Raw genomic sequence first — 23,788 nt, 5'->3', positions numbered from 1 at the left:
ACGGGACCCAACGGGACCCAACGGGGGCGAGCGGGACCCAGCGGGGGCGAGCGGGACCCAGCGGGACCCAGCGGGACCCAACGGGACCCAGCGGGGGCGAGCGGGGACGAGCGGGACTCAGCGGGGGCGAGCGGGACCCAACGGGAGCCAACGGGACCCAGCCGGGACCAGCGGGACGGCGGTGAGCGGCCCCGCACGGCGGTGAGCGGCCCCGCACGGCGGTGAGCGGCCCCGCACGGCGGTGAGCGGCCCCGCACGGCGGTGACCGAGCCCGCACGGCGGTGAGCGGCCCCGCACGGCGGTGAGCGGCCCCGCACGGCGGTGAGCGGCCCCGCACGGCGGGGAATGGCCCCGCACGGCGGTGAGCGGCCCCGCACGGCGGCGCTGGGCCCGGGCCGAGCCGTGGGGCCCGCGCGGTGCCGCTGGAGCCGGGGATGCGGTCCCGGGAGGCGGGAGCGGAGGCCGCGGGTGCCGCAGCAGGGGCAGCGGGAGGGAAGGGCCGAACGGCCCCGGGCCCGGGGGGAGCCGGTCCGGCCGTGCTCGGTGGGCGTGTGCCGCAGCACGGACCGGGCTCCGCTCCGCCGGGCCCGAAATGGGACAGGGGGCGGCAGGGAGGACGCGGGACGCGGGGAAGGGTCGGCCTCGCCCTGCACGGGTGACTGAGCGCCGGGACACGCTGCCCGCACAGCGCGGGGAGTGCCCTGGCTGCCTGCCGGCATGAGTAGCACCAGAGCTCTTTCTGGAGCGCCGGGGCGATGGTGACAAAACCAAATCCCTGTAGCACACACGTGTCTCCTGGCCCTGAGCACCGACTCCCAAGATCGGGAGTCCATCTCTTTGTTTTGTGAGATGTCATCATACCCAAATGCGGTTTTTCACTCTAGAATTGCATGACACGGTAATGACTGCACATCAGGATAAATCAGGCTCGGCACCTGTTCCCAGGATGTGTTCTGGATTCACGTGGTGTCTGGCATAGGCTTGAGAAACAGCTGGTTTTCTTTAGTCCCTTCCAGGGCACGCTGCACTTGCCCAGGTGGCCACAGTGGGACGAGGCTGGTTCCACATGTGACACGGTGAGGGTGGAGATTCCTGTCCTTACTCCTTCCAGTGTCACTGACATGAGGTGCTGAAGCTGTTCTAGCTCACACAGAATCACAGTCACAGGATGGTCTAAAGAATCCAGTGTTCTCTCTTTTTAGAGAAACAAATGAAGACCAGGAGTCATGCTAAAAGACTGTGTTTCTCAGTGCATTCTTCTTTATAGGAAAATGATCGTCTGCCTTTTTACTTCCCTATTTTAAAGATCACTGCTGAGAAAAATGACAGCTGGCTCTGTCTCAGCTCCTCAGATCATCCCACTTCGAATCCCACCTCCAGGGAAAGCTCAACGGGAAATAGACACAAATACTCTCATAGAAATAAAATCAGGTATGAGCAAGAGCTTTAACTCCACCTCAAACCTGTACTTATGTGTCCAGTTGAAATATTTGGCCTTTATACTTTTTTCATATTTAGTCATGACTTTTGGAGTGTGCATTTCATTAAGGAACTTATAAAATTAACTAACAGGTTTGATGGAGCAGGTATGCTTGCATGTAATTTTATTCACCCCAACAATATTACTGACATAAAAGTTATATGTGTTAGCAGTCTTAATTGCTTCCAAGCCAAACTTTTAAGCTGTTGCATTTGGCTTTGACTGCAAAAACAGTTCTTGAAAGAATCGTGTGCCAGGCTCACTCCCAGCGTTGTCGTTACAATTTTTGAATTGCCACCTTTTGCTGTGGCAGAAATTATCCTTTCTGTCACTGGAATGGACAAGCTGCTGCAATGTTTGCGTGCAAAATCATTTCACAGATACTTTGCTGTCAGAAATATTGCTTATAATGAAATTGCTTTTGTTGAGTAACTGATATTTCATGGGAGAAACACTTTTGATCCCAAATATTTGGTCACTTATGGAACTGCTTTGTTTTCTTTATGTGAGAACAATCAAGCACTGCAGTGAGTAATTTGTTTTTCCAAGGTTGCCTACAGTCTGAGGAATTACTTTTTCTGTTTCTTTCAGATACACCTGGGGCCTGTATTTATTACACTCTAGATGGAAGCAAACCAGAACTCATCAGGAAACCTGGCTATGGGCCATATAACACTTTGGAGTATAAGGGTCCTATCATATTACCCGAGGGGAAAATAGTGCTCAAAGCCCTGGCAGTTACAAAGTGAGTATCCTCTTTTGGTTTACTTTAGTCCTCTTTTGGCAAGGGCCAGGCAGCCCTGTCACAGCTTGTGCTGTTTAAATACTCCATACCTGCAAGTGAGATGAGCCTTTCCCCAGGCAGTTTGCAATCTGAGTGATCCTCATGAACAGCACTGAGTTGGCTTTCTCAGGATAATTTTTATCCATCAAGTGTTTGTGTGGTTGGATAACCTCTGGGTGTTATCTCCTGGACTCAGGGTGTCCAGTGATCCTGGAGGCTGTGGGTGAGAAGCTGATGCACTGTCCTGAGAGCCCATCCTTTGGAGTGTGACCATCAGAAACACCAGAGAAACCAGGCTGGTGTTTCTGGGGTCATCCAGTGCTTCAGGGCATTTACAGAAGCTGGTCTAACCAGGAATTTGCTTCGTTTCTCCCAGAGGATCACAGAAAGCTGAACCTCACAGCTTAAGTACAACGTTGGGTGAAGCAAAAATACAATACACAGAAAAAAAAACTGGATTTGGCTGCACAGCCACTGACTTTGTCCAAAATAACTTCATGCTTAGAGACAGAAAGAGGACACATCAGTTCTCTCTCTGTAGTGTGTTGCATTGTCTTTTATTTCCAAGGGAGCAGGAGCTCCCACTCCACTTGGAGATTTGTGTTTGCTGTTCCCTGTTAGCAGCACCTGCAGCCAGCCTGTGCTCGTGCCTGCACTGCAGTACAACAACACTATGTAACACTCAAAACCTAGGCCTGTGTTTAATTTCTTGCTATCACTGCCTAGATTAACACTTGTTTGCAGTCTGTTTATGCTAAGACATTTTCAGAGATCACTCTAATAATTATAAATCATGGAAGAGTGGTTTGGACGTTTACAGCAATTTCCATCCACTGTTGTAAGTTAATAGGTATTAGAGAGTGACAGTTTTACCAAATAAATATTGCTCAGGACTCGACTGCAGCGATGACTGGCAAGCTTGGAAGGGATGTTGCACCTAATAAGCCACATCCATCAGTGATTTTCTTGTTGCAGCACACGGGTCTGTGGCAGGTTCTTAGCTTTGTGAATATTGATTTTCAGGGACTACAGGGAGAGTTCAATTGTGACAAAGGTGTTTGTGGTAGAGTACCAGCAACCAAACATCCTTTTCCCTGTTGAAGATGATGACAAGAATTTCCTAAAAGATATGGCCACACAGGTAAGTTTTGGAAATTGTAACCCCTTGTGTGAGTATAAAATGTTGTATATATGATATTATTTAGAGATTTAGCTTTGACTGCCAGTTCTGTTCACATATCTTATTTTCTCTGTTTGCCCATCTTTGTTGCTTTGGTCCTTTTTGTAATATTAAAATTAAGCTTTTCATATGCTTGCATTGCAAATAAATACCTTAAACACATACTTTTAAAATTTTAACAATTAACTATAGCAAGAGAGGATGAGAGCAAAAGCAAAAAAATTATTTGGAATTACATTTTAGAATAAGGAAGGTGGAACATTTGCTACAAAACCTAAGAAGAATCGACTGAATGTGGAAATCAAGCCTGCCTGGGATGAAACATCCCAGGACCTTCAAGGTAAGTATAATTTCATAAAGCTGAGGTAGTCTTCTGTTCTAGCAGAAAGTTGCATAGAGTTTCCCTCTTGCATCGCTTGTAAAATGTGGGTAATTTTAAAACCTTCTCAGAAGACAGAACATCCTCTGGAAATTCCAGTTTTGATTGCTCAAGACTGCACATAGAGAACAAAATTTACTTTGCATACATTTCACATGACTTCTTAAAAACATATTAAAACATCATTCATCTCTCAGCAACACAACAAGGCCCTGTCTGTATTTCCCTTTGTGCCAGAAGATGCTGTTAAATTGATGGGATTGCAAATCCTTCACAGAGTTTCTTTACTGATGTTTGCTTGCAGCAAGATTCCAAAATAAATACACTGAGCAGAAATGAAAGCTTCACCCAGATTTTCTCTGTAGATAAAGTCTCTTATTCCTTGGCAACAGCAATGGGACTGTTTTAGAGCAGGTAATTGTATTAATGTTTACTCCTTGATTTACTCTTAGGAGCTGGGATTTTTCTTCCTTCATGCAGGAAGGAAGAAAATGGTAAATAAATTAAAACACAAAAGTAAGCTCTGTCAGAGAAGTGTGGGGTTTCTTCTAGTTTAATTTCCTGTGATTCTATGCAGCTTATTTGAACCCAAAATGTGCATGCCAAATATGTTTTTAATTATGCTTAGTGAGAGTATGTAACAATCACGTTCAGGTATCTATTAACTGCATGAAGTGGGTGACAGTGGAATAACAGGACTGTAATTTTAATCTTGGAAACAGACAGAAGGCCTTCTCACAGGTCCCCTCAAGGACCTCAGCTCCTTGCCAGTGGTTTGGGAGCCACAGAGCACAGAGAGGAATCCACCTCAGCACAGCCAACGGAGTCATTGCAGGTGAGCAAAGGGGTAGGCCAAAGAAAACTGTGCAAGGCTGTCATCAGGTCTAAAAAAAGGAGGAGGTGAAGACTGGTGATCTCTCTCAGCTCTCAATGCCTTTGCCTGCATTCTACAGTGCTGATCTAAATGTATTGGTAATGATGCATGAGAATAGGAATGCCCAAAGCAGGACACAGCTGTCAGTATGGACAAAACCAGGCAAAGGAAATCAACACTGACTGCATTCCTATTAATTCTTTTCTAATACACTCCTGAATCTGCAGTTAGCAAATACTTAGTGCTGGTTGTTGGCAAGGTAATATTTAAAACTCAGTATTCAGCAATGCTGTGGTGGAAGTACATAGCAAGGCATGGGTTTGTTTTTATTAGAAGAAGCCATGTGTCCTTGATGCAGCTAATGGGGGAATGAAGGATAGTAAGTACTCCTCAAGGCAGTGCATTTCAGTGCAGCTTATTTCAAATTACATCTGTAGCTGATTTTTCTATCTTTATATGCATTTTGCAAATATTTCCTTACTAAAGCATAAAGAATTACCTCTGTTTCAGTTTGCAAGTTCCTCTGCAGTAACTAGCCAGAAAAGCTTAGCAAGCACACAGGTGTCAAGGATCCAGAGCGAAACAGATTTCCTTAAGTAAGTGGCTTCTCCTTTTAACACACTTGTCCTTTGGAAAACATCTGATCCTTTTGCAACCAAGCTGATAATACTGTGGGCTTCTATAAAAATTAGGAAGGCAAAGACAGACACTGGCTCATAGCTGCAGATCTGCAGCTGGCTCATAGCTGCATAATCTAGATAGGACTTGGAAAATTCTGTTCCTTAAATGTAGTTTTCAGCTGTCTGTTATCAGCTGTCTTGTCATCCCTTAAAAAAAACCTCCTAACACCCATAGGATCAGAGGATAAACTGTCTTTTCAAATTACAGTACACCCTCCATGCTCTAGGTGAACATTTCTCACTGGAGTAGTCTCACACAAGGTTAATGCTTATCAGTATTGAAAGAGCTCTGTGATGCACATCAGTGGCTCCCCATGGTGCAGCAGTGAGGCTGACACAGACTGCCTGTCAGAGACCTGTTTACCTCCCCTGATGAAGGAAACTATGAAACTCCATAGCAGCCAGAGAGCTTTCTACCTCGCAGAGCTGTCTGGCGTTCAGAACTCTGTACCATGGATGCTGGGGCATGGTCTGCTGTCCCACCACAGCTGAGAAATCAGTGGCCTAAGTCCTGCCACAGCCAATGCCAGATTGTTCATTATCATGCAGCAGTGCAATACTAAACCAAGCTCAGCCAGTTTGCTCTTCTTTTCAGATGTGCACATTGTTCTGCCCCTCGCCTGTCTGAGCCCTTGGCTCACTTCTGCCAGAAATGTGGATCTCCTGTCCCCCCTGTGCCAGTCCGGCGCTTCCCAGCCCCCGAAGGAGCACAGGTCAGCAAAACATCCTAGCAACCCACACACCCTCCTTGGAGAGAGCAGCAGCCTCTGCAAGTTACACAGTCAGTGCTGGCAAACTGTTACTCACACTTTCATTTCACAGCTCTGCTCTAATTGCTCTGTTGTGCCCAATGCCTTTAGCACTGCACCCAATGAAATTCTCCAACAGTGGGCAAAATCGACCAGAGATTTCTTCAGGGGCCAGGTATTCTAATAAGAAAAACAAAGGAAAAGTAAATTATTGCCTATATCAGGAAACAGTACCAGTCCTGAAAATTTAAATGGTGGCATGTGTGGGCATATGCACCAAGTTTTTGGAGTGGTGTGTGTAACTGTTTTCCCTAAGCTCTTCCCAAGAGATCGTAACCTGACCTAACAAGTCAGTGGTGTGTTTCCCTTCCTGTATCATCAGAGACTTGTCTGGTCTGGGCAATGCTGCAGTTTTAAGTAATGACCGAGATTCACCACCTCCTTAGATTAGGTTCATAATTAGGAGAATTTCAATTACCTGTATGAAGTGGGTGACAGTGGAATAACAGGATTATACTTTTACTCTTGGAAACAAAGAAAGCCTTCTCACAGGTCCCCTCAAGGACCACAGCACCTTGCCAGTCCTGCTATATTTTATAATATCATTTTCATTTTATTGAAAATTACCTTAATACCTTTCTGACATTCTCTTTCCAGATGTGTTAATATTTTCTCAGTATGATCCTTTGATCTTTAAGGATCAATATCAGCATCAGTTGCTGTCAATTTCTGTTTCCAGTGACCTTGCTGCTGATGTATATTCCAGTAGGAAAATACTGAAATCTCATGAATAACCTGAATGATCTCATTGTGGTTCTTAACATAACTGTGATGTGGCTTTTCCTTCAGATGGCACCGTGCCTCGAATGCAGACATCTTGTGCCAATGAATACACCCACCTGCATTATCTGTGAGGCACCAATAGCTCCACAGCTGCAGCCCCAAAACAACATCTGCATAAAGGTAATTGAGGATAGGTAAAACAAAATAGTGATTTGACTCCTGGCATGCATTTTTCTAACAGATGACTTCATTACAAATATTTTGATCCAACCTCGCTTTGTATAATTACATTATGGACAGCTTTAAGAGGTAGTGGGATAAAAAACAGCTTGAATGGAAAAAGGGATTAAAGGTTCCCCAGTACAAGAAAGACATGGACATACTTCCCTTGAGAAGGAAGGAGCAGCAGAGGCAGTGTGTGATGAGCTGACCTTAACCCCCATTTCCCTGTGCTGCTGAGGAGGACAGGAGACAGAGAATCAGGAGGAAAGTTAAGTCCAGGAAGGAGGGAAGAGTGGGGAGAAGGTGTTTTTGACATTTGGTTTCATTCCTCATTTTCCTACTCTGACTTGATTGGTAATAAATTCAGTAACTTTGCCCAAGATGAGTCTGTTTTTCCCTGACAGTAATCAGTGAGTGATCTCTCCCTGCCCTTAAACTCATGAGCCTTTCATTATATTGTCTCTTCTCTGTCCAGCTGAGGAGGGGAGAACAGAATGGCTTTGGTGGGCACCTGGTCTTCAGCCAGGGTCAACTCACCACCAGAGGTCTTTTAAGGCACACAGAGTACTGTGGTATTATATTGTTATTAATAATTGTCTGTGCAGATACTGGGCTGTCTGGTTTTTGTGAGTATAGTGACTGAGCAAACTGAAACCAGAGTATACAAAGACCTGGAGACACTGAATCTCCTGAGGAGACTGTACCATAATTTAAAAAAAAATTAGTCCCCATAGGTGAGAGGCAACATGGCCTAACTAAAGTGTGAAACAGCCCAGATTTGAAGGATATCCTCTTTCTGCAGGGCTGAATAACCACGGCATTTTGTAAGATCAAGTCTTCTTCTTTGTCTCTTTGTTGACAGTTTTCAAACACTCTGTGAAATGTATTTTCTCTCTGTTGAAAAGGGCAAAGTCATTTGTCAGGTGTGTGGCACAGGAAATCCTCTTCACCATAAACACTGTGCAACTTGTGAGAGCAAGCTGCCCGAAGTACAGATGGTAAGACTTTGATCACACTGGGTGAATCAAACCACAGCAGAACATCCTTTATTTCTGGAAAACCAAGTCATGTCCCCGTGTCTCTGTGCTACCAAAGCAGAGATTCTCTCCCCAGTGTCATATTTAAGCCCAGTCCTCCCAAAGCTCCATCACAAATGTCCAGCTAAACATAAGTGTCTCATGGACCTTCAAGTTTCTGACATGGAAGTCAGGATTGTGAATGCCACTGAGAAAGCTCAGAAGGCTCTTAGGAAATGGGACTCCAAGGGAGTCTTGTTTGTGTCCAGATTACTTTCAATTGCAGTAGAAAAGTTGAGTGAATACACCAGGAACATCATTCACACTGATTTCAGTTATTTTCTGAAAACAGAACGTGCTTTTGCATTATTTTTCGTATCTCCACTTTTACATTATTTTTCTTATCTCCACTTGCTGCTTCTCCTATATGCATACAGCTAGCATGCTTGTATTTGGCTGTGACTCTGCACAGAGGTGAGAAAAGCACTGAAATGTTACCCCTAAAATTGCTCTGTTTCAACTCCCTGTTTAGCTTGGTTCCTTAGAAGAATTTTATTTTCAGTTCTGAAAAAATCTTGTATGAAAAATGTCTGGCACATTTCACTTCTCCAGGTTGTGGTAAATACAAAAATGATAGAACTATAATGGTTTGCAAGTTAAAATCTACTGATTATAACGATTAACATCCTGAGTTCTAGAACTGTCCGTAGCTAGAGGCAAAAGTCTCTTGTAGAGCCACATAAGTGTCATTTAAAGTGAATTTCAGTAGGATTCTGTACTTACCTAAGATAAACATATCTATCTTTGGCTGCTTCACTGAATGCAGGTATGTGTGGAGATAATATGTAGCTGCATATGTAGTGAGGCATGTGACTTAATGTGAGACTTGTATTAGCTGAGAAAGTTAAATGATTACTAAGAATTATTAATAGTAATCAGAAAATTTGCTAATAATAGTAATTAATTAGTGATAAACATGGTATTTTTAATAGTAGTAATAATGCTGATATCATTATTAATGGCTATTAAATAATTTATATTTAGAACATACTTAGACTTGTGTTTCTCTAAATTTTATTTTCCAACTGAACCCCCAAATTACATTGTTCAAATTGCAATGCAGGCCACAGATTAAAACGGGGCTATTTTGTGTTTGCTTACTTGCTGTTACAGTGTAATTAAAATAATTTTCCTTGGGTTCTGTCCCCTGTCCATATTCCTGACTTGTAGAGAAAATAAACTGCATAAGCCTTAAGGCAAAACCTAACAAAACATTTTTAAGTCCTATTTGTCCTAACTGCGATCTGTACTTAAGCTCTAGAGGTTTCAGATGAAAAACCTGTTTTGCTTACTCATATAAGTTAATTGTAGAAAAGTTGAGTAATACATAATCTGCACAAGGCAAAAGAGTGCAAAAAAATATTTATGCAGCAAATTCCAAATGGTGAGGAAACTCTGTCTGAACACATTGTCCCTGCTATATTACTAAAAAGAAAGGTACAAGGAAAACTGTGTGTTGGATTTGAAAATGCAAGTCTGTCAGTAGAGAGGCCTCCATCTGAATTTTCATCTGTACTTATACATAGGGCCCTATTAATAAATACTCAGGTTAAAAGCACACCATTGGTAAGGTTTTTATCTTTTAGTGCTAGTTCTGCTAAAAATATTTTCAAATTAATTGATGCTACATTTTACCGTGGCTTTGTAATGAAAATTATAGGTTAGATCCAAGACACTCTGTGGCTCGTTCTAAGCTGCAATAATTCCTTTAGGCTGAATGTTACTTTGTGCTGCCAGAGCAGCTTGCTTTCCTCTTTCCCCTTATTAGGCTTGTGGAGTTTCCTTCGTGAGGAGCATTTTCTCCCTAATGCTTGTTTTGTTTAATCAGCCTGTGTTTGGAGGAGGCTCCTGCCCAGCTCTGCAGGGCCAGCAAAGGGCTCAGTGCTCCAAGTGCCACGGCGTGAACCAGAGCGACGCGCGCTTCTGTGCCTGGTGTGGGGCCAAGGTTTGTCTGCTGTCTGTGGGGACTCCCCTGGGGCTGCTTCTCTGCAGCAGCATCACACTGCTCTGTGCACAACTCCTGCCAGTGAGCACTGTTGTCATCGGGATACTTGCTTAGAGCACAGAGGATTGCGTATGGAAAAGTGAACTCAGAAAACATCCTGACCCCACATCAGTCAGTGACCCGAGGGTTTGGAGGTGCAAACAAATTATTATGGGTCAACAAGCACCAGATCGTTGCATCAGCTGAGATGCAACAGCGCTGTGCTCAGGCAAAGTAACTTAACCATCAAAGGTTGAAGTATAGGCTGAGGCAATGCAAGTTTTCCCATAACAGCTCTGGGCTATAATCACCTATACAGGCAATTACCAGATATGAGATGATGCATGCAAGTGTTTTGACTGAAGGCCTCCTTAACTTCAGTAAGGACAAGTACTTAACTGCTGCTCAGTAGAATTACAATCAATGTAAGCAATTTCCCCTTGTACAGTGCTTCTATCTAAGATCACACTCAAGGAAAACTTATTCTCTGTGAGCTGAATGCACATAAAATTTGAAACACTCCCCTATATGCATAAATAACCATTAGTCCTGTACTGTACTAGGGCACTCAGGGTGGTACTTTACTTCCTTTTAATTCATTCCTCTGCTCTTATCATTCCTGAGTCATTCATCCTACGTTTCTCTAGTGACAAATGTTGCATTGAACTTTCCAGCCTGGACCTCCTCCATCCTACTTTTCTTGTTCCAAGTGTGGCACCAGCAACCAGCCCTATGCTCGCTTCTGCGTGTTGTGTGGTGTCTACATAGAGCCTCCGTGCAGACAGAGCTCTCCTGGCAGCCCCACGGCCCCTGGGGACTCCCTGGGAGCCTCTCAGGTAGGACACACAGCGGAACAAAGCCAGCTTTGAACTCAGCTGAGAGGCTGCTCCACTGCGGGTAGCATCAGCACAGCTCCATTCAGTTCCTGGACAATGCTGTGGGCTGGGAGCACAAGGAGGGCAAAACTGTTTGTTTTGCTTTCTGCTGAAAAGCAGCCTCAGCCCAAGGCCTCCATCCAGCCTCTTTGTAAATGGCAGAGTGAGAAACAGTCAGTCTTTCAAAAGTCTTAGCCCTTCAAGCAGTTTTATCTTATTGGCTGTGAATTATTTGTGGTCTGCTGATACAAGGTGTTCTTTCACACAAATGTAGTAGTTGTTTTTAAACTGTTTTAAGAAAGAGCCCAATAATTAGCAAGGCCAGCTTTTGCCCCACAAAAGCATACACATGCCCTGGCAGTTGTGAAGAATTTGGATTTTTCTTGAATATTTGTGATAAGTTGCATTGTTGTTACAGACTGGTAATTAAAATTTAAAAATTGTTAATTATTCTTCCTGCTGGCTTTTTCATTCCCTTACAATTTGGTGTTCTGGTTAGTTATGCTTGTAAGCCATGTAATTATATCTATATTACTTACATTTTCCCTTCTCCTCCACCCCCCACAAGGCAAAACTATTACAGGCTCAGGTTGCCTGGCAAACTTGTCCTGTTTCCTTGCCCAAATCGAGGGCAGGACTAACAGAAAGAGAAGATAGAGGAACCCAAACCATTGGACTTTTTTACCCATCCAGCAAACTGTTGGAAAAGAAGGAGCTTGAGCTGATTTCCCAAAAGGAAAAAGTGGAAAAGATGAGTGATCATAAGCCTCTCCTGACAGCCATTAGTCCTGGAAAAGGTTAGAAGTTCTAATTTTATTATTTCTAAACAATTTATAACTTTGCTTTTTTTCTTGAACATATTATAGTTTATGGGATGTGGCATCAGTAGGACACTGATTTACATCTTTACAAGTCTGTGTTTCCACCAGTCACTTGTAAATGCAGTGCCTTAGAATTCAATCACTGATCTCCACCACCAACTAAAATAAAGCCATCAGCAATAGCAAAATTGGGGTTACTGGGCCCTGTGCAGCCTTACTAATTTGGTAGCAGTTTGGTTTCTTCAGATCCCACAAGAGTGGAGGCAGGTGTCCTGTATTTGAACTGGAAACCACTGAACAGCTCCCAGTTCCCAGCACCCTCCCCAGCCCCTGCCATGTGAACCTCAGGTAGAGCTGTGATGGCACCTGCAGAGATAGTGATAAACAAAACTCTGAGACACGGGGGATCAGAGCTCTTGAAAATATGATGAAGCTTGTCTACGTGAGGAACTTGTTTGGGGTGCTGCTCTGCAATAAATTATAGAAGCTTCAGAAGCAAAGAAAACTGAACTAGAGGAAGGGATTCTTAATAGGATTATGAAAATATCACTCATTGAAGGGTTTTTCCTCTCACAGACTACAGTAGGAGCAGTATCAGTAGTGCAGACAACTTTCTTTCACAGTGAGTTTTGTGGTCACTTTGTTCTTTGTGGAATCCCTTGGCTGTTTGCTGTCATTAATGCTTGCCATTTTTAGAGGTTCTAGTTTTACGATCCTGAGAAATCTTCAGCTTTCTGGATCCCACACCCTTGAAGACAGTCCATCAGTATTAATTAGGGATCTAATAAATGGCTCAGTGGGCAAAATTGTCTTTAATCTCACAGGGCAGTCCAGCTGGGCAATCTATAGAAAGAGTTAATTTTAAATGATTCCAGCACCAAACCCTGGTTTAGAGGAGCAGTTCCTCTATTGGATCTACTTTCTCATCTAGCTCTCTTCAGCAATCAAGCCCTCAGGCTGTTACCAGAATTAATTTTCTGTTGGGTAGTAGGAATTGCTAATGAATGTTAGAAATATCTCTTTTGACTCTGTGTGTCTGTATTCAGATGGACTCTAATTCTGAAAATAACCACTGGGGAAATCTGGTTTCCTCCTCCCTTCCTCTGAAATGTGACATTGTTCTCTTAGGCATCACTGTAGGAAATACAACACTTGACTCAACATGTCAGGGAGCTTAATTTAGTCAGAGATAAGAAAGGATTGGCCCCTAATGGTGCCAAGGAAAAAGGAAAGTCACACTGAATATTTGTATATCTCTGTCAGAAGTACAGCTCTTGACTTGTGAGTGAGAACTGCTCACTGGGAAACGTTGGGCAGGAATTCTGAGCTGCTTTTGAATTCTTTCCATTTTTATCCACTTAGCCGAGGTAACTTTGTTGAAGTTGCACTGTGTAATGTATTCTCCTTTAGATCCTGCCAAGGACTGAGGAGCGTATTTCACCCCATAACTCAATAAATGTCTCTTACAGTCACTTCATGCTGAGTTATATATGTGGCTTGAAGCTTATCTGTATCAACAAGACCATGTACTATCACCAGGAAAATCTTGTTTATATATGCCAAATATGACCGTTATTTCTTCAATCAAAATAGGATCAGGCATTTGATATTAAAGTTTTTAAATAAAAGCAATTAAATAAAATGGTGGAGGTTATTATTTCTTGACCACATCAACTATTAACTAACCTTCTTTTCATGTTTGAAGATAAAAAAAAAATATTAAACAGTTAAGAAAGGGGCAAACAACAGCAGTACCAAAACACTAATCCTCTGGTGTATACTGTATTTCTTTTTTTGCTGTACTTTCAGTCTGTTTTGAACGGGAACCAAGACATTTACCAGGAAAACTTTACAAAGAACTTCCCTTTTCTACTGTAACAAAGGTTAAATTAGTGTCATAAAGGTATAATCTGCTATTGGCAGCATGGATCCAGGTATTCCATCAATGCTGCCAAAAATCCTTCGAGATCTAATAGAATATCAGCCATGCAAGAATATGTTCCTGACCATCTGGATTTTTTCAAATAAAATCTGGGGATCTGGGCTAGTTATGTACTACTTTATTGCAAATAATACTGACTTCTATGGTGAGATCACTCGCCAAGTAGTCTATTTTAGATGTTTTAAATACTGCTTTCAGCTTGTATTAGTTTTTGCATATGAGACCACAGCAGGCAGCAATTTATGTTTCTCTGTGGATCCTTCTTTTTCTATCCATTTAAAGCTGCTTAACAAGTAAGATTTGTTGGTTTAGTTTGTCATACCATCATTAGTCAACCTTGAGTCTTCCAAGCACAAAACTCCTTGTGCCCTTGCTTTGTCCTGTAAAACCCAGAGCAGCACTTTCCTTCTGGCTTGGTCTCTTTTCAGTTTTAAGCTTCACTTAACATGAAGGAAAGGAAAAGGTCAGAGCAGCTGCATTGTGTAAGTTAAATGAGGTTACCAAGCCTACACAGTTTATTTACAATAAAATGAATCATACTCTCTATTTACCATGAGGATGCTAAAAAAGAAAATTAGCCAGATCCTGAAAACAATCAGTTAAAAATGAGAAGAAGTCAGTTTGTTTTTTTCTCTGATGAAAACAAAATGTAGCTCTGGAATTGCCTGGACAGGAGGTGCAAAAGCTCTAAATGGCTTAAGATGAGTTTTTAATGCAGGCACAATCAGCCCCTCATGTTTTGTGCCCTCTATCAGCATAAAGGAATGCTGACTCTCTCCCAGAGATCCTGACAGGCAAAAGAGCAGGAATGCTTAAGCTTTTCATATGCTCTCACATATATAATTGAAAGGAATTTATTTGGAGGATAAGTTACACAGACCAAATGTTGTATATCCTGAGTTTCTGTGTTTGCAGTTTTCAGATTTGGATTATTGTTCCCTGTCAGTTACCCAAAATCAACTAAAAAACAGCTCAATAACACATGATTGCTTAATTGTAATATTCTACTTCTTCTGTTATGATCTAGAATGGTGTGAGATTTTTCCCTTCACACGGAACCAGTTTTGACTCCTAAGGATCATTCCAAGACATGGCTTTGTTGTCAGTAGAGGGCCCTAAGGATGAATTATGGCTATAGATTAAACAGTGTTTCACCTGGCTTTTTAGAGTATAACTTCCTTCTCATTTTCTTGATTAGATGAATTTTCTACAGAATTTTTTTTTTAATCTCAGTGAAACTGTGCTATCTTTTAAATCTCCCGTCACTTGACTAGAAGGAATGTTAATCACATTTTAAGGATTTTTCTCCTGCTTAACTCCCTGTGAACAGGTTACTGGAGAAAACAGCTGGATCATGTTTGTGCTCATGTACGAAGCTATGCCCAGAACAACCTTGAATTCAGAACACTGATTGGAGAACCTCAAATGGGAAAGGTAGGAAGGAGCTTGTGAGTAATATCTTCCTATGGAGGGTCATGAAAAGATTATTGTGGCTGCTACATAAGCACTGGGAAAATAAATCTCTCCCTTTTCTTTAGATGTTGATCTGTCTGTGTGTGTCATTTGTCTCATTTTGTTGTTCCATTTTTTGGTCAGTCTTTTCCTAAAGACTTTTTTCTGCTTTTTTTCCAATGGCAATTCCTATTCTCTCACCTAAGAGCTGTAAGGGGAGTGAGAAACCCTTTGCTCAGCTGCTTTTATATAGTAAGAAGGTGGAAACCTTCTAGGACTCCTTCCTGGGGAGTAGATAGTCCAGTAGATACTGTGCACCTGATTTCTATATTCACTGAGACCTATTGTCCACCAGGATCTTCAGAAGCTGCAGTGCAACCATAAGAGAATATCTGCTTAATAGAACAGAGGTGCAGTCCATTGCAACTTGTTTCCTCTGCTAGAGGATTCCAAAGGATAAGGCCTGAAGAATATAAAATTGCCTAGGGAAGGCTATTCCTGCTGCTTGGTGGCCTTTTGTCACTTTATTGTCTTAAAAGCTGTGCCCCCAGAAGTAACAGAAATGGCTCAAAGCAGATGCAGCTATCTGGGTTTAATGCTGCTTTTGCAGTTTTTCATGTGGATTAGAAATATAATCAACCTTACCTCAAAATTCTCAACCAGCTGCAATATAATCTTCATTCCATTTCTTTATAATCCCCTGTGCACTCATTTCTGTATGACTTCCATAGCCTTGTTGCCAGCAGTACTGTCTCAAGGAATTGATGATACACAAAGGTACCAAAGTTTCAATACAGACTGTGCTTCCCCAGACTGGTGTGCCTAAAGCAGCCACCAGTTCTCGTGGATCTGGAGTCCCAAGAACAGCACAGCCTTGTATGCAGCTACAAAATCTCAGTGGAGAATGACTGAACTTCCATGAAATGCAGCCTCAGTACAGTTTTGGATTCATCTGGCGTTTCGGTTGTTGTGAAATTTCCAGTTACTCAAAACACACCTGCCTCTTTCTCATTGACATGGGAAGTGTTGGTACAGTATCACAAGGAGGCAAAGGCTACATGTGTGATTTTGTGCATTGGCTGCACAAGAAACACCATCAGCAAGAATTATTCTTTAAAGTACTTCTTTAAAGAGGGTTTTTTTGCTACGATATATTAATGGCTGCTCTTTCCTTCTAGATCAATTATGCCACCATCTCTGAAGATGACTATGAAGTCACTATTACATTGAATTTTGCTGCTGTTAACAAGGTCAGTTCATGAGATGGGGCCTGTTGAGAGGCAGCTGGTCTAAAGCTGTCCCTACAGCAGCATAATGCTGATGTATTTTCAGTTCAGGTCTAAAGAAATAATACTTTTGTTCAGAGGGTGTTACCTCATCTCTTCAGAGAAAATAATCTTTTTCTTTCTCTGCTGGAGTTGGATGAACAGGTATCCTTATCTGATTAAGCCAGACTTCATGGTTATGTTGCTATCATCACATGTTTTGTTAGTTTGCTATATTAGTATTAACTTTCTCCTTTCAGCTCATGTTGTCTGATGATTCCAGCACCCCTTAGCTTTTGAGAGAGATCCTGAGAGATCCTGTTTTTCTTCACCCTGGAAAGTGTGCTCTTAAAAACTAAGCTTAGTAATTTTCAATAGTTTGGAGATAACTTTTGTCAGAGCTCCTGTTAACTCTATTCAAAATCTGGAATGTCTATCTCAGGAAATACCATGTTCCAAAAATCACAACATATACATTTCCAGCTTTTCAAGATGAAAATCTACCATTTCAAAAATCCAAAATTCAGACTGTGTCTCTTGTGTGGAATCTTGGAAAGCTTACCTTGCTGTGTGAGGCCTGAAAAACTGTATCACATCATTTCAGAAGTGAAATTTCTCAAGTGGTAGAAACACTCTCATTTGGAGGAGAATCTTCATTTCATTAATTGAGGTTGTATCACTTTTTTTTCCTAAATCAAAAGAAATACCTAACATAAGGTTTGGAAAAAACTGCTACATAATTTTGCCTCAAAACCCAGTTCAATTACATATGATAATGTCTTGTGGTAGCTTGACACTGATATTCAAAGCCTACACATCTTCTCATATGCTACAGTGTTGTGCCACTAGGATTATAGCAGCATTGCATGAGAATCTTAATAACTGCCTGCACTTGATGATTCTACAGGATATTCATCCTAACAGAGCAGTGAAGTTCAGCAATGATTACCTGAGTGCTGGAACAGAAGTCACAGATGGGCAGGATGGCAGTCAGACTAATTTTGGTGAGATTTTCTTCCCCCTGTCTTTACAGTAGACCATAAATAGAGCAGTCAGAAATACAGAAGTAGTGCTTGGAAGCTTAGACACCAAGGCAGGCAAACATTCTGTGCCTATTTAAGTTGATCTTTTTTAAGTCTCAAAATATGTCCAAGTTGAGATTTAAGCAATGTACAGACTCTCAAAAACTCCTGGGAACTTCATCCCTGGAGAGCTGAGGAGACCAGTGAACTGCAGCCACAGGTCACAGCAGTGTTTTTATTATAACACTAAAACTTTAGCTGTTTCACATACTCTTTTACAATAGGAACCATAAATATCAATATTATCTCTACTTCTGAGCTCTGCCAGGCACTGCCAGCTCTGGTGTATTTGGCAGAGATGAGAAATGATGAAATACATTCATTCAGAGATGTTGTTTAACTGCAATCTCCCTCTGGTGTCAGTAACAGCTCAGCACTGTGGGCATTTCATATTGGACTTAGGTTTTCATTAAATCAACCAGTTGTAAAGTCAGCATTACAATTCAGGAATTTTTATAGCATCATTTCACATATTAATTCACATGTAAGTTTCATCCACTTTGTGCTTCCAGTCTGAGGCTTGGCAAGAGGCAGTCACTGCAGTGGGAGCTGTGCAAACCTTTTGTTAAAACCAGTTTGAACTGCAACAAGTATTTCATCACTTTCTCATGTGGAAAACTGATAAATACTGCTTTGATTTTGGATAAATTATTTCCAGATCTCTGCTCCAAGTTCTAGTTAGGATACTGACTTTGCTTTGAATTAACACTTGTTTTCCTTTCTGGTAGGCAGAGATGATCATCTTTTCTATTCAAGAGGCAAAATAAAGAGAACCAAGTCAAGAACACTCACGGGACAGGAATATAAGCCCTCTGTAAGTATCTTCTGCAAACACAGGAAAAAAGATTTCTAGAGCAGCACTAACGTGAAGGAGGGCATCCAGGCGTTAAAATAGAAAGGTTTTAGCCCTGACTGAGGGCAGGGGATAAAGTCCAATTTAATATAAAACCTCAACATTGGTAACTGACATTTAGTTCAGAATTGAAAATAACTAATTTGTTTTTCTACTAGGAGTTTAATTAGATTTTTTTCTCTCATTTTGAACCCATTCAATTTTGATACTGCATTAGGCCTAAGGACTGTTGCAGCGATTCTCTTAGAGATTTTTTTCAGAAGCAACATCGTATGGAGGTATTGTCATCTTCCCTTGACTTGGCAACATTTAACTCCATAGAGGCCTAGTTTAATTCAAGAAGCAAGAATTTACTTCCACTGGAAACCAAATTTCCTGAAAGGACTGTCTACTAAAGGGGTTGTCAATAATGACATGGACAATTTCAAAAGGGAAATGTACATTTATCTAAGCTTGGATCAGTCAGCCAGCTCAACAGGTGGGAGCAGATACAGAGCTCTGTGATATGAGTCCAGAAATAAAAATGCTTGGTCAAGTGACTGAGCTTTCAAAACGAGAAAAGGTTGAAAACTGGGAAGAAATAAAAGGAAAAGGTTTTAGGGTGTTGTTTTAGTTGTTTGTTTGTTAAGATTTAGTGAACTAATTTCACTGAGGCAAAACATGCACATTTTTAAAACAAAATACTTCCACAAGTTCTGGAAGCTTCAAACTTTACTCCTAAACGTGTAGGCACGTTTAATTTTACTGTGCTGAGCAGATCTTTGTACAGCCCTGGAGAGCTGCACTGACAAAGTGAATCATTTGCAGACACACTTGCTGAATGAAGACCTCAGCAGTGAGATATTAGCCAGGGTTACCCAACACTTGCTCAGGTTCAGAAAGACATTCCCAAAGAAGTCAGGGATTAGTAACAAGAGGCTCAGATACAACAAATTCATGCCACTGTGTGCATTTGCACTTTCATTCCAAGGCAGGATCTGGCCCACTTACTTGTATTTTCCCTGTGTGAAATGTTCCTGGCTATTGTGTGTCTCCACAGCCAGAGTCCAGACAGCTGCTGGATGAACTGGGTCCAACTGGGAAAGGAAGAATCACCTTCATAGAACAATTGCTCAGTGATGTAAGTAACACTTGCTGAAGTTTCCTTTTTCAACTCTTTGGCTGTTTACTGCATGAATATTAGCCTGGAATGCAACTTCAGCTTGATGAGTAGGAAGCAACAGCCTTGCAATACCAGTCTTCAGATTGAAAGAGCATTTTAGAGAAGATAGGGCCTGTTTTACATTTACAGATGTTCTCCCCTAATTTCTATTTGATCAGTACATAAGCCAGTCTTCTCTGGGTTTGTCACAGCCAAACAAAAAAAAAGGTATTCGTTTTACAATTTAGGATCAAGTCCTCTGTACAACAAAAGCAAGCATAATCTCTGTTTCTGCTCTGGGAACTGATTTGGTGCTGTTACACACATTTACTCTGGCTTTAAGCTAGGAGATGACAAACATTTTTCAGAAGAAAGCAAAACAACACACTTTGAACCTCTCTCTGTCTCGAGCTTGAAGCCCATTTGCCAGCTTGAGCTGGCATAATACAAAAGCAAGGTTGAAGCTGAAGAATCTGTATGGTTGCAGCAGCCCCCTTTGCTCTGCTCTGTTGCAGGGAGCTGACCCCAATTCCCTGAGCGAGGAGGAGCGCCCTGCCCTCACAGTTGCTGTCCTGAACAAGCACGCAGGAGCCATCTCCCCTCTGGTGCAGAAAGGGGCAGACATTGACCAGCAGTCAGGGCCGTAAGTGAGCTCTGATCCTTCCAAGTTCTACTGAAAAAAGTCTTACATGCCCCACCTCTCCTCCACAAATGCGGTCCTTTCAAGGACAGTGTCCACACTCCCTCCTCCAGTTGCCAGCTTTGAAGATTTCTCCTCACTTCTGTTATAAAAGCTGCTGTTCTTTTCACTTCCTTCTCCCACACACTTAATATGATAAACATCACCAGAGCCTACCACACTTCTAGTGTGGTCTGTATCCTCCTATTCATTTTCCCAAGTTTTACTTGCTAAGTTCCTTAGGTAATAAGTGCATTGCTCGTTCCTCCTGTGCAGGCACAACAACACAGCTCTCCATGAGGCAGTTCTGCTGGGACTGGAGGGAGAGGAGTGCATCCGAGCCCTGCTACGGTAGGTACTGTGCTGGGCCTCCAGCTCAGCTGCATGAGATTATGAGATTGATCTGTGTAAAAATTTGTAAACTTTAACATAACTTCTTTTTATAAAACTTTAGTTTATAAATTTTATACACAAGATAAAAAAATAGTTAATGTTTATAAGGTTAACTATAATTTTAACACTAGTTTACATTTGTGTGTTTATTTTTGTATTTTTAAAATCACTGCTTATAAATCACTCCCCCCAGCCTGCCAGCACAGACCTGCTGGGCACCACTGAGAGCCTGCCCCACGTCCCTGCAGGAAGGAGCTTCCAGAAATTCCAAAGTTACTCCACATCAACATTCACCTACAAGCCACTTCATCACTAAGTGCAGTCACTTGCGCTGAATTTCAGCAGTTCAAACCAATGTGTTCTGTATTTACAGCTGCAATGCAAGCGTGCAAAAGAGGAATGCAGCAGGGCACTCGGCGCTGGATCTGGCTGTTGCAGCTGGAGATAATAAGGTTATTTCACTCTTCCAAGTAAGTCTGGACAGAGAACACTGAACAAACTTACGTGACACGGGAACATTGTTCTCATCAATGTGTTATCACAACAAACTTTCTCCCCAAATAAAGCTGAAGGTTCTTTGACTTTGGGAGCACCTGCTCATGTGTGTCCAGTTCTGTCTGCAGAATCCACGACCCTGTGTGATCAGCTTGGGCCCTCTAACAGTCAAAGAGTTTCTCCAAGATTGCCCCGTTCCTTTCCAGCAGTTCAGAGCACAAGTCCCCTCTGATTGCACTCTATTCTGCAAATTTTCTTTTCCTTTCCAAGCAAGGGGACAAACCAAACCTTCCCAGGCACCAAGAAATTTCAATGTCTCTGAAAAGTCTATAATATCTGATGAACACTGCTTACAAGAGTTTGACACTTGAGCACCAGCACTGCAAGCTGTAACTGATGAGCTTAATTTCCTTTTTGATGTTAAAACTGCAGTCAGTGCAGCCCATTGCAGTAAAGGTCAGAGTCTTGTCCTCCAGAAAATCGAGTAAAACTACTTTGTTCTTCTGCCTTCAACTTTTATTTATAAATGCATCAACACGAGGCAGCAGCCAACTACAAACAGAAGTTTACAAGAATACCAGGCACACCAAGGTGTGGCATAACTCAGTGTTATTAGCCACAATCCTCAATCCCTGAAGTATTTTTAAAACCCCTTCCCCCTTCTATGTCCCAAAGTATCTAGAAGCATCGGTATATTCAGTACAAACATGGAAACACATGTCAACTCCTATGAGAAACACAAGTTTTAGCACCAGAGCTACCAGTATATCTATGAGATAGCAATATCTCTAAACAGGTGGATTAAAAAAAAAACAAAAAAAACACAAACCCACAAAACAAACAAAAAAAAAAAAAACCCAAGTAAACCCACAAGTAATAATCCCCAGGTACTTCCCAGACAGACTTGGAGGAGTGAAGCAGAATTGCCTCTGCTTCTCAGGGACAGGCAGTCTGGAAGCAGCCTCAGGAAGCACGGCCATTCAGTGACAGGGGCAGTGCCACAGCACGTGGACAAGACAGATGCCACTGGCAGCTATGAAGCTGCAGCAGTCTAGGCCAGCTTCTTTATATTACAGCGCTGGATCTTGGCTTTATCTTCAACCCTGGTCATCATCTGAGAAACCTCTTTTTTCTGCAAAGAGCAAAAATAACATGACGTTACTGTCTACCACTAAGCGGAGCATCGTTCAGCTTCGAGGAGAAAGCAGGATGCATCCCACATAAAGCACGGCTGAGAGCCAGGAAAGGGCACAGCGGCTGATCCAGCCCGACCTGGATGCACAAAGCACTCTGCTCAAAGCCTCGTGGTAAGGAACGAGGCCAGCCGAACAATTCAAAGACAAGATGCCGAGTACGTACAAGTGCCTTTCTCACTCGCATTTTTTCCAGCTTCAGGAACTCCTGCACCGTCAGGTTAGCAGGTTCTTTCTGAAGAGAAAGAAAACCACAGGCCGCACTGTGTTTTTTGTGTTCCTCCCTGAAAAGAGGCGAAAAGAAAATAAAAGAGAAGGCAGCAGCTCTGCCCTGCCGAGCCCCTCGGCTGCCACCAGCGGTTCCCGCGGGCCGGGGCGGAGGCCGAGGCCGAGGGATCCCCCGGTACTCACAGGGGGTCGTCGTCGGGCTCCCAGCCCTCCAGCTCCTTGAGGCAGTAGAAGCACTGCGCCACGTCGGGGCTGTTCTCGCTGGGTTTGTGCACGAAGCCCGCCGCCGCCATCTGCGGGCACAGGGGAGGCCGTCAGCGCCCGGCCCCGCTCCCGCCGCCCGGCCCCGCCGCCCCGGCCCCGCGCTCACCCGCTCGGGCGTGCAGGCGCAGCCCTCGGTGAAGGGCCAGTTGTGGAAGGTGGCGGCGCGGACGGAGTCGAAGTAGAGCTGCCACACGGCGGGCAGCCCGGCCCGGCCCGCCATGGCCCCGTTCAAACGGCCGCGCGCGGGGCAGGGCGGGAGCGGGGCGGGAGCGGGGCGGGCCCGCCGCCCTCACGGCGCCCTCAGCGAGCCAGCCGAAAGGAGGCCTTTCCCCGTCACAGCGAATCACAGCTCCGGGAAACGCCGGGGCTTTGCTGCCCTGTGCGGACAGGGCGAGGTTCCGCCTTCACTCTCTGGGAGAGCTGCGCTCTGTTGAGCGGTGCTCGGCTCCTCTCGGTGCTGCGGTCGCTGCCCCGCTGCGGCAGGAGCCGTGCCGCGGAGCAGGGCGGTGCTGGCTCCTCAAGCGCAGCTCGCTGACCCAGCCGGGCTCCCGAGGCACAAGAGGGAAGCAGAGGGCTGGGAACACCGTTTGTCTGCTTGCTTCTCTACCTTAGAGGAATCTCACCCCTTACAGAGCCATGGCTCCCGCCCCGAGGGTCACTTCACTGCCTTTGAGGATCTGGGGCTAAACGAGGGAGCGGGATAAAACGAGCTGGCTGCAGCTCGGCAGGTGACACAAGGCTGCTGTAACAGCGTCAGCGCTTGGCAGCCCCTGAGGGACAAAGCCACAGAGCAAGAAGGTCCTCAAAATCTTCATGGTCACCTTTGAGAACACAATGCAGAACTGGTCATCTTCTTCAGAATACTTTATATTTCCTAATTTTGTCTGGAAAGGAGGAGCTTGCTAAGGCCTGTG

At 43.4% G+C, this 23,788-nt stretch overlaps 2 protein-coding genes and 1 long non-coding RNA gene across 8 annotated transcripts; 1 reads left to right on the top strand and 2 right to left on the bottom strand.

Annotated features, from left to right (window-relative positions):
- Positions 1–163: 163 nt before the first annotated feature.
- Positions 164–21,275, top strand: DZANK1 (double zinc ribbon and ankyrin repeat domains 1). Of its 6 annotated transcripts, none has more exons than XM_053973584.1 (21): positions 164–221; positions 1,307–1,431; positions 2,072–2,225; positions 3,288–3,405; positions 3,688–3,784; positions 4,546–4,658; positions 5,208–5,293; positions 5,973–6,090; positions 6,976–7,089; positions 8,037–8,129; positions 10,036–10,152; positions 10,866–11,027; positions 11,635–11,863; positions 15,160–15,263; positions 16,460–16,531; positions 17,454–17,550; positions 18,357–18,442; positions 19,521–19,601; positions 20,138–20,265; positions 20,578–20,652; positions 21,068–21,275. In XM_053973584.1, the coding sequence occupies exons 2-21, from the start codon at positions 1,323–1,325 to the stop codon at positions 21,186–21,188; spliced, it is 2,274 nt and encodes a 757-aa protein (XP_053829559.1). In that variant the 5' UTR covers positions 164–221; positions 1,307–1,322; the 3' UTR covers positions 21,189–21,275. The 6 variants fall into 6 exon arrangements, with proteins under 6 accessions (XP_053829559.1, XP_053829561.1, XP_053829560.1 ...); XM_053973586.1 differs by having other exon boundaries at positions 174–181; XM_053973585.1 differs by lacking the exon at positions 164–221 and adding an exon at positions 258–301.
- LOC128805107 (uncharacterized) lies at positions 17,492–19,560 on the bottom strand. Its single transcript, XR_008436284.1, has 2 exons — positions 19,472–19,560; positions 17,492–17,571 (listed from the first exon to the last, which is right to left on the bottom strand). It is a non-coding gene; the product is annotated as an uncharacterized LOC128805107 (long non-coding RNA).
- A 763-nt stretch (positions 21,276–22,038) lies between the features above and the next one.
- Positions 22,039–23,565, bottom strand: BIRC5 (baculoviral IAP repeat containing 5). Its single transcript, XM_053973588.1, has 4 exons — positions 22,981–23,565; positions 22,794–22,903; positions 22,549–22,666; positions 22,039–22,321 (listed from the first exon to the last, which is right to left on the bottom strand). The coding sequence occupies exons 1-4, from the start codon at positions 23,092–23,094 to the stop codon at positions 22,241–22,243; spliced, it is 423 nt and encodes a 140-aa protein (XP_053829563.1). The 5' UTR covers positions 23,095–23,565; the 3' UTR covers positions 22,039–22,240.
- Between the last annotated feature and the right edge of the window lie 223 nt (positions 23,566–23,788).

Source organism: Vidua macroura, chromosome 3 (assembly GCF_024509145.1).
Source record: "Vidua macroura isolate BioBank_ID:100142 chromosome 3, ASM2450914v1, whole genome shotgun sequence".
Classification (NCBI taxonomy): Eukaryota; Metazoa; Chordata; class Aves; order Passeriformes; family Viduidae; genus Vidua; species Vidua macroura.
Note: the sequence above shows the minus strand (reverse complement) of the source record. Positions and strands in the feature narration are given on the sequence as shown.

Bases quoted from the DNA above. Each gene is read 5' to 3' on its own strand.
- BIRC5 (XM_053973588.1), bottom strand. From the start codon at position 23,094: ATGGCGGGCCGGGCCGGGCTGCCCGCCGTGTGGCAGCTCTACTTCGAC. The intron at 22,667-22,793 runs GTGAGTACCGGG...GCCTCTTTTCAG, and splicing joins GAGCCCGACGACGACCCCCT to GGAGGAACACAAAAAACACA. The intron at 22,322-22,548 runs GTACGTACTCGG...TGCTCTTTGCAG, and splicing joins TGCGAGTGAGAAAGGCACTT to AAAAAAGAGGTTTCTCAGAT.
- DZANK1 (XM_053973584.1), top strand. From the start codon at position 1,323: ATGACAGCTGGCTCTGTCTCAGCTCCTCAGATCATCCCACTTCGAATC. The intron at 3,785-4,545 runs GTAAGTATAATT...TCTTGGAAACAG, and splicing joins AACATCCCAGGACCTTCAAG to ACAGAAGGCCTTCTCACAGG. The intron at 17,551-18,356 runs GTGAGATTTTCT...CCTTTCTGGTAG, and splicing joins TGGCAGTCAGACTAATTTTG to GCAGAGATGATCATCTTTTC.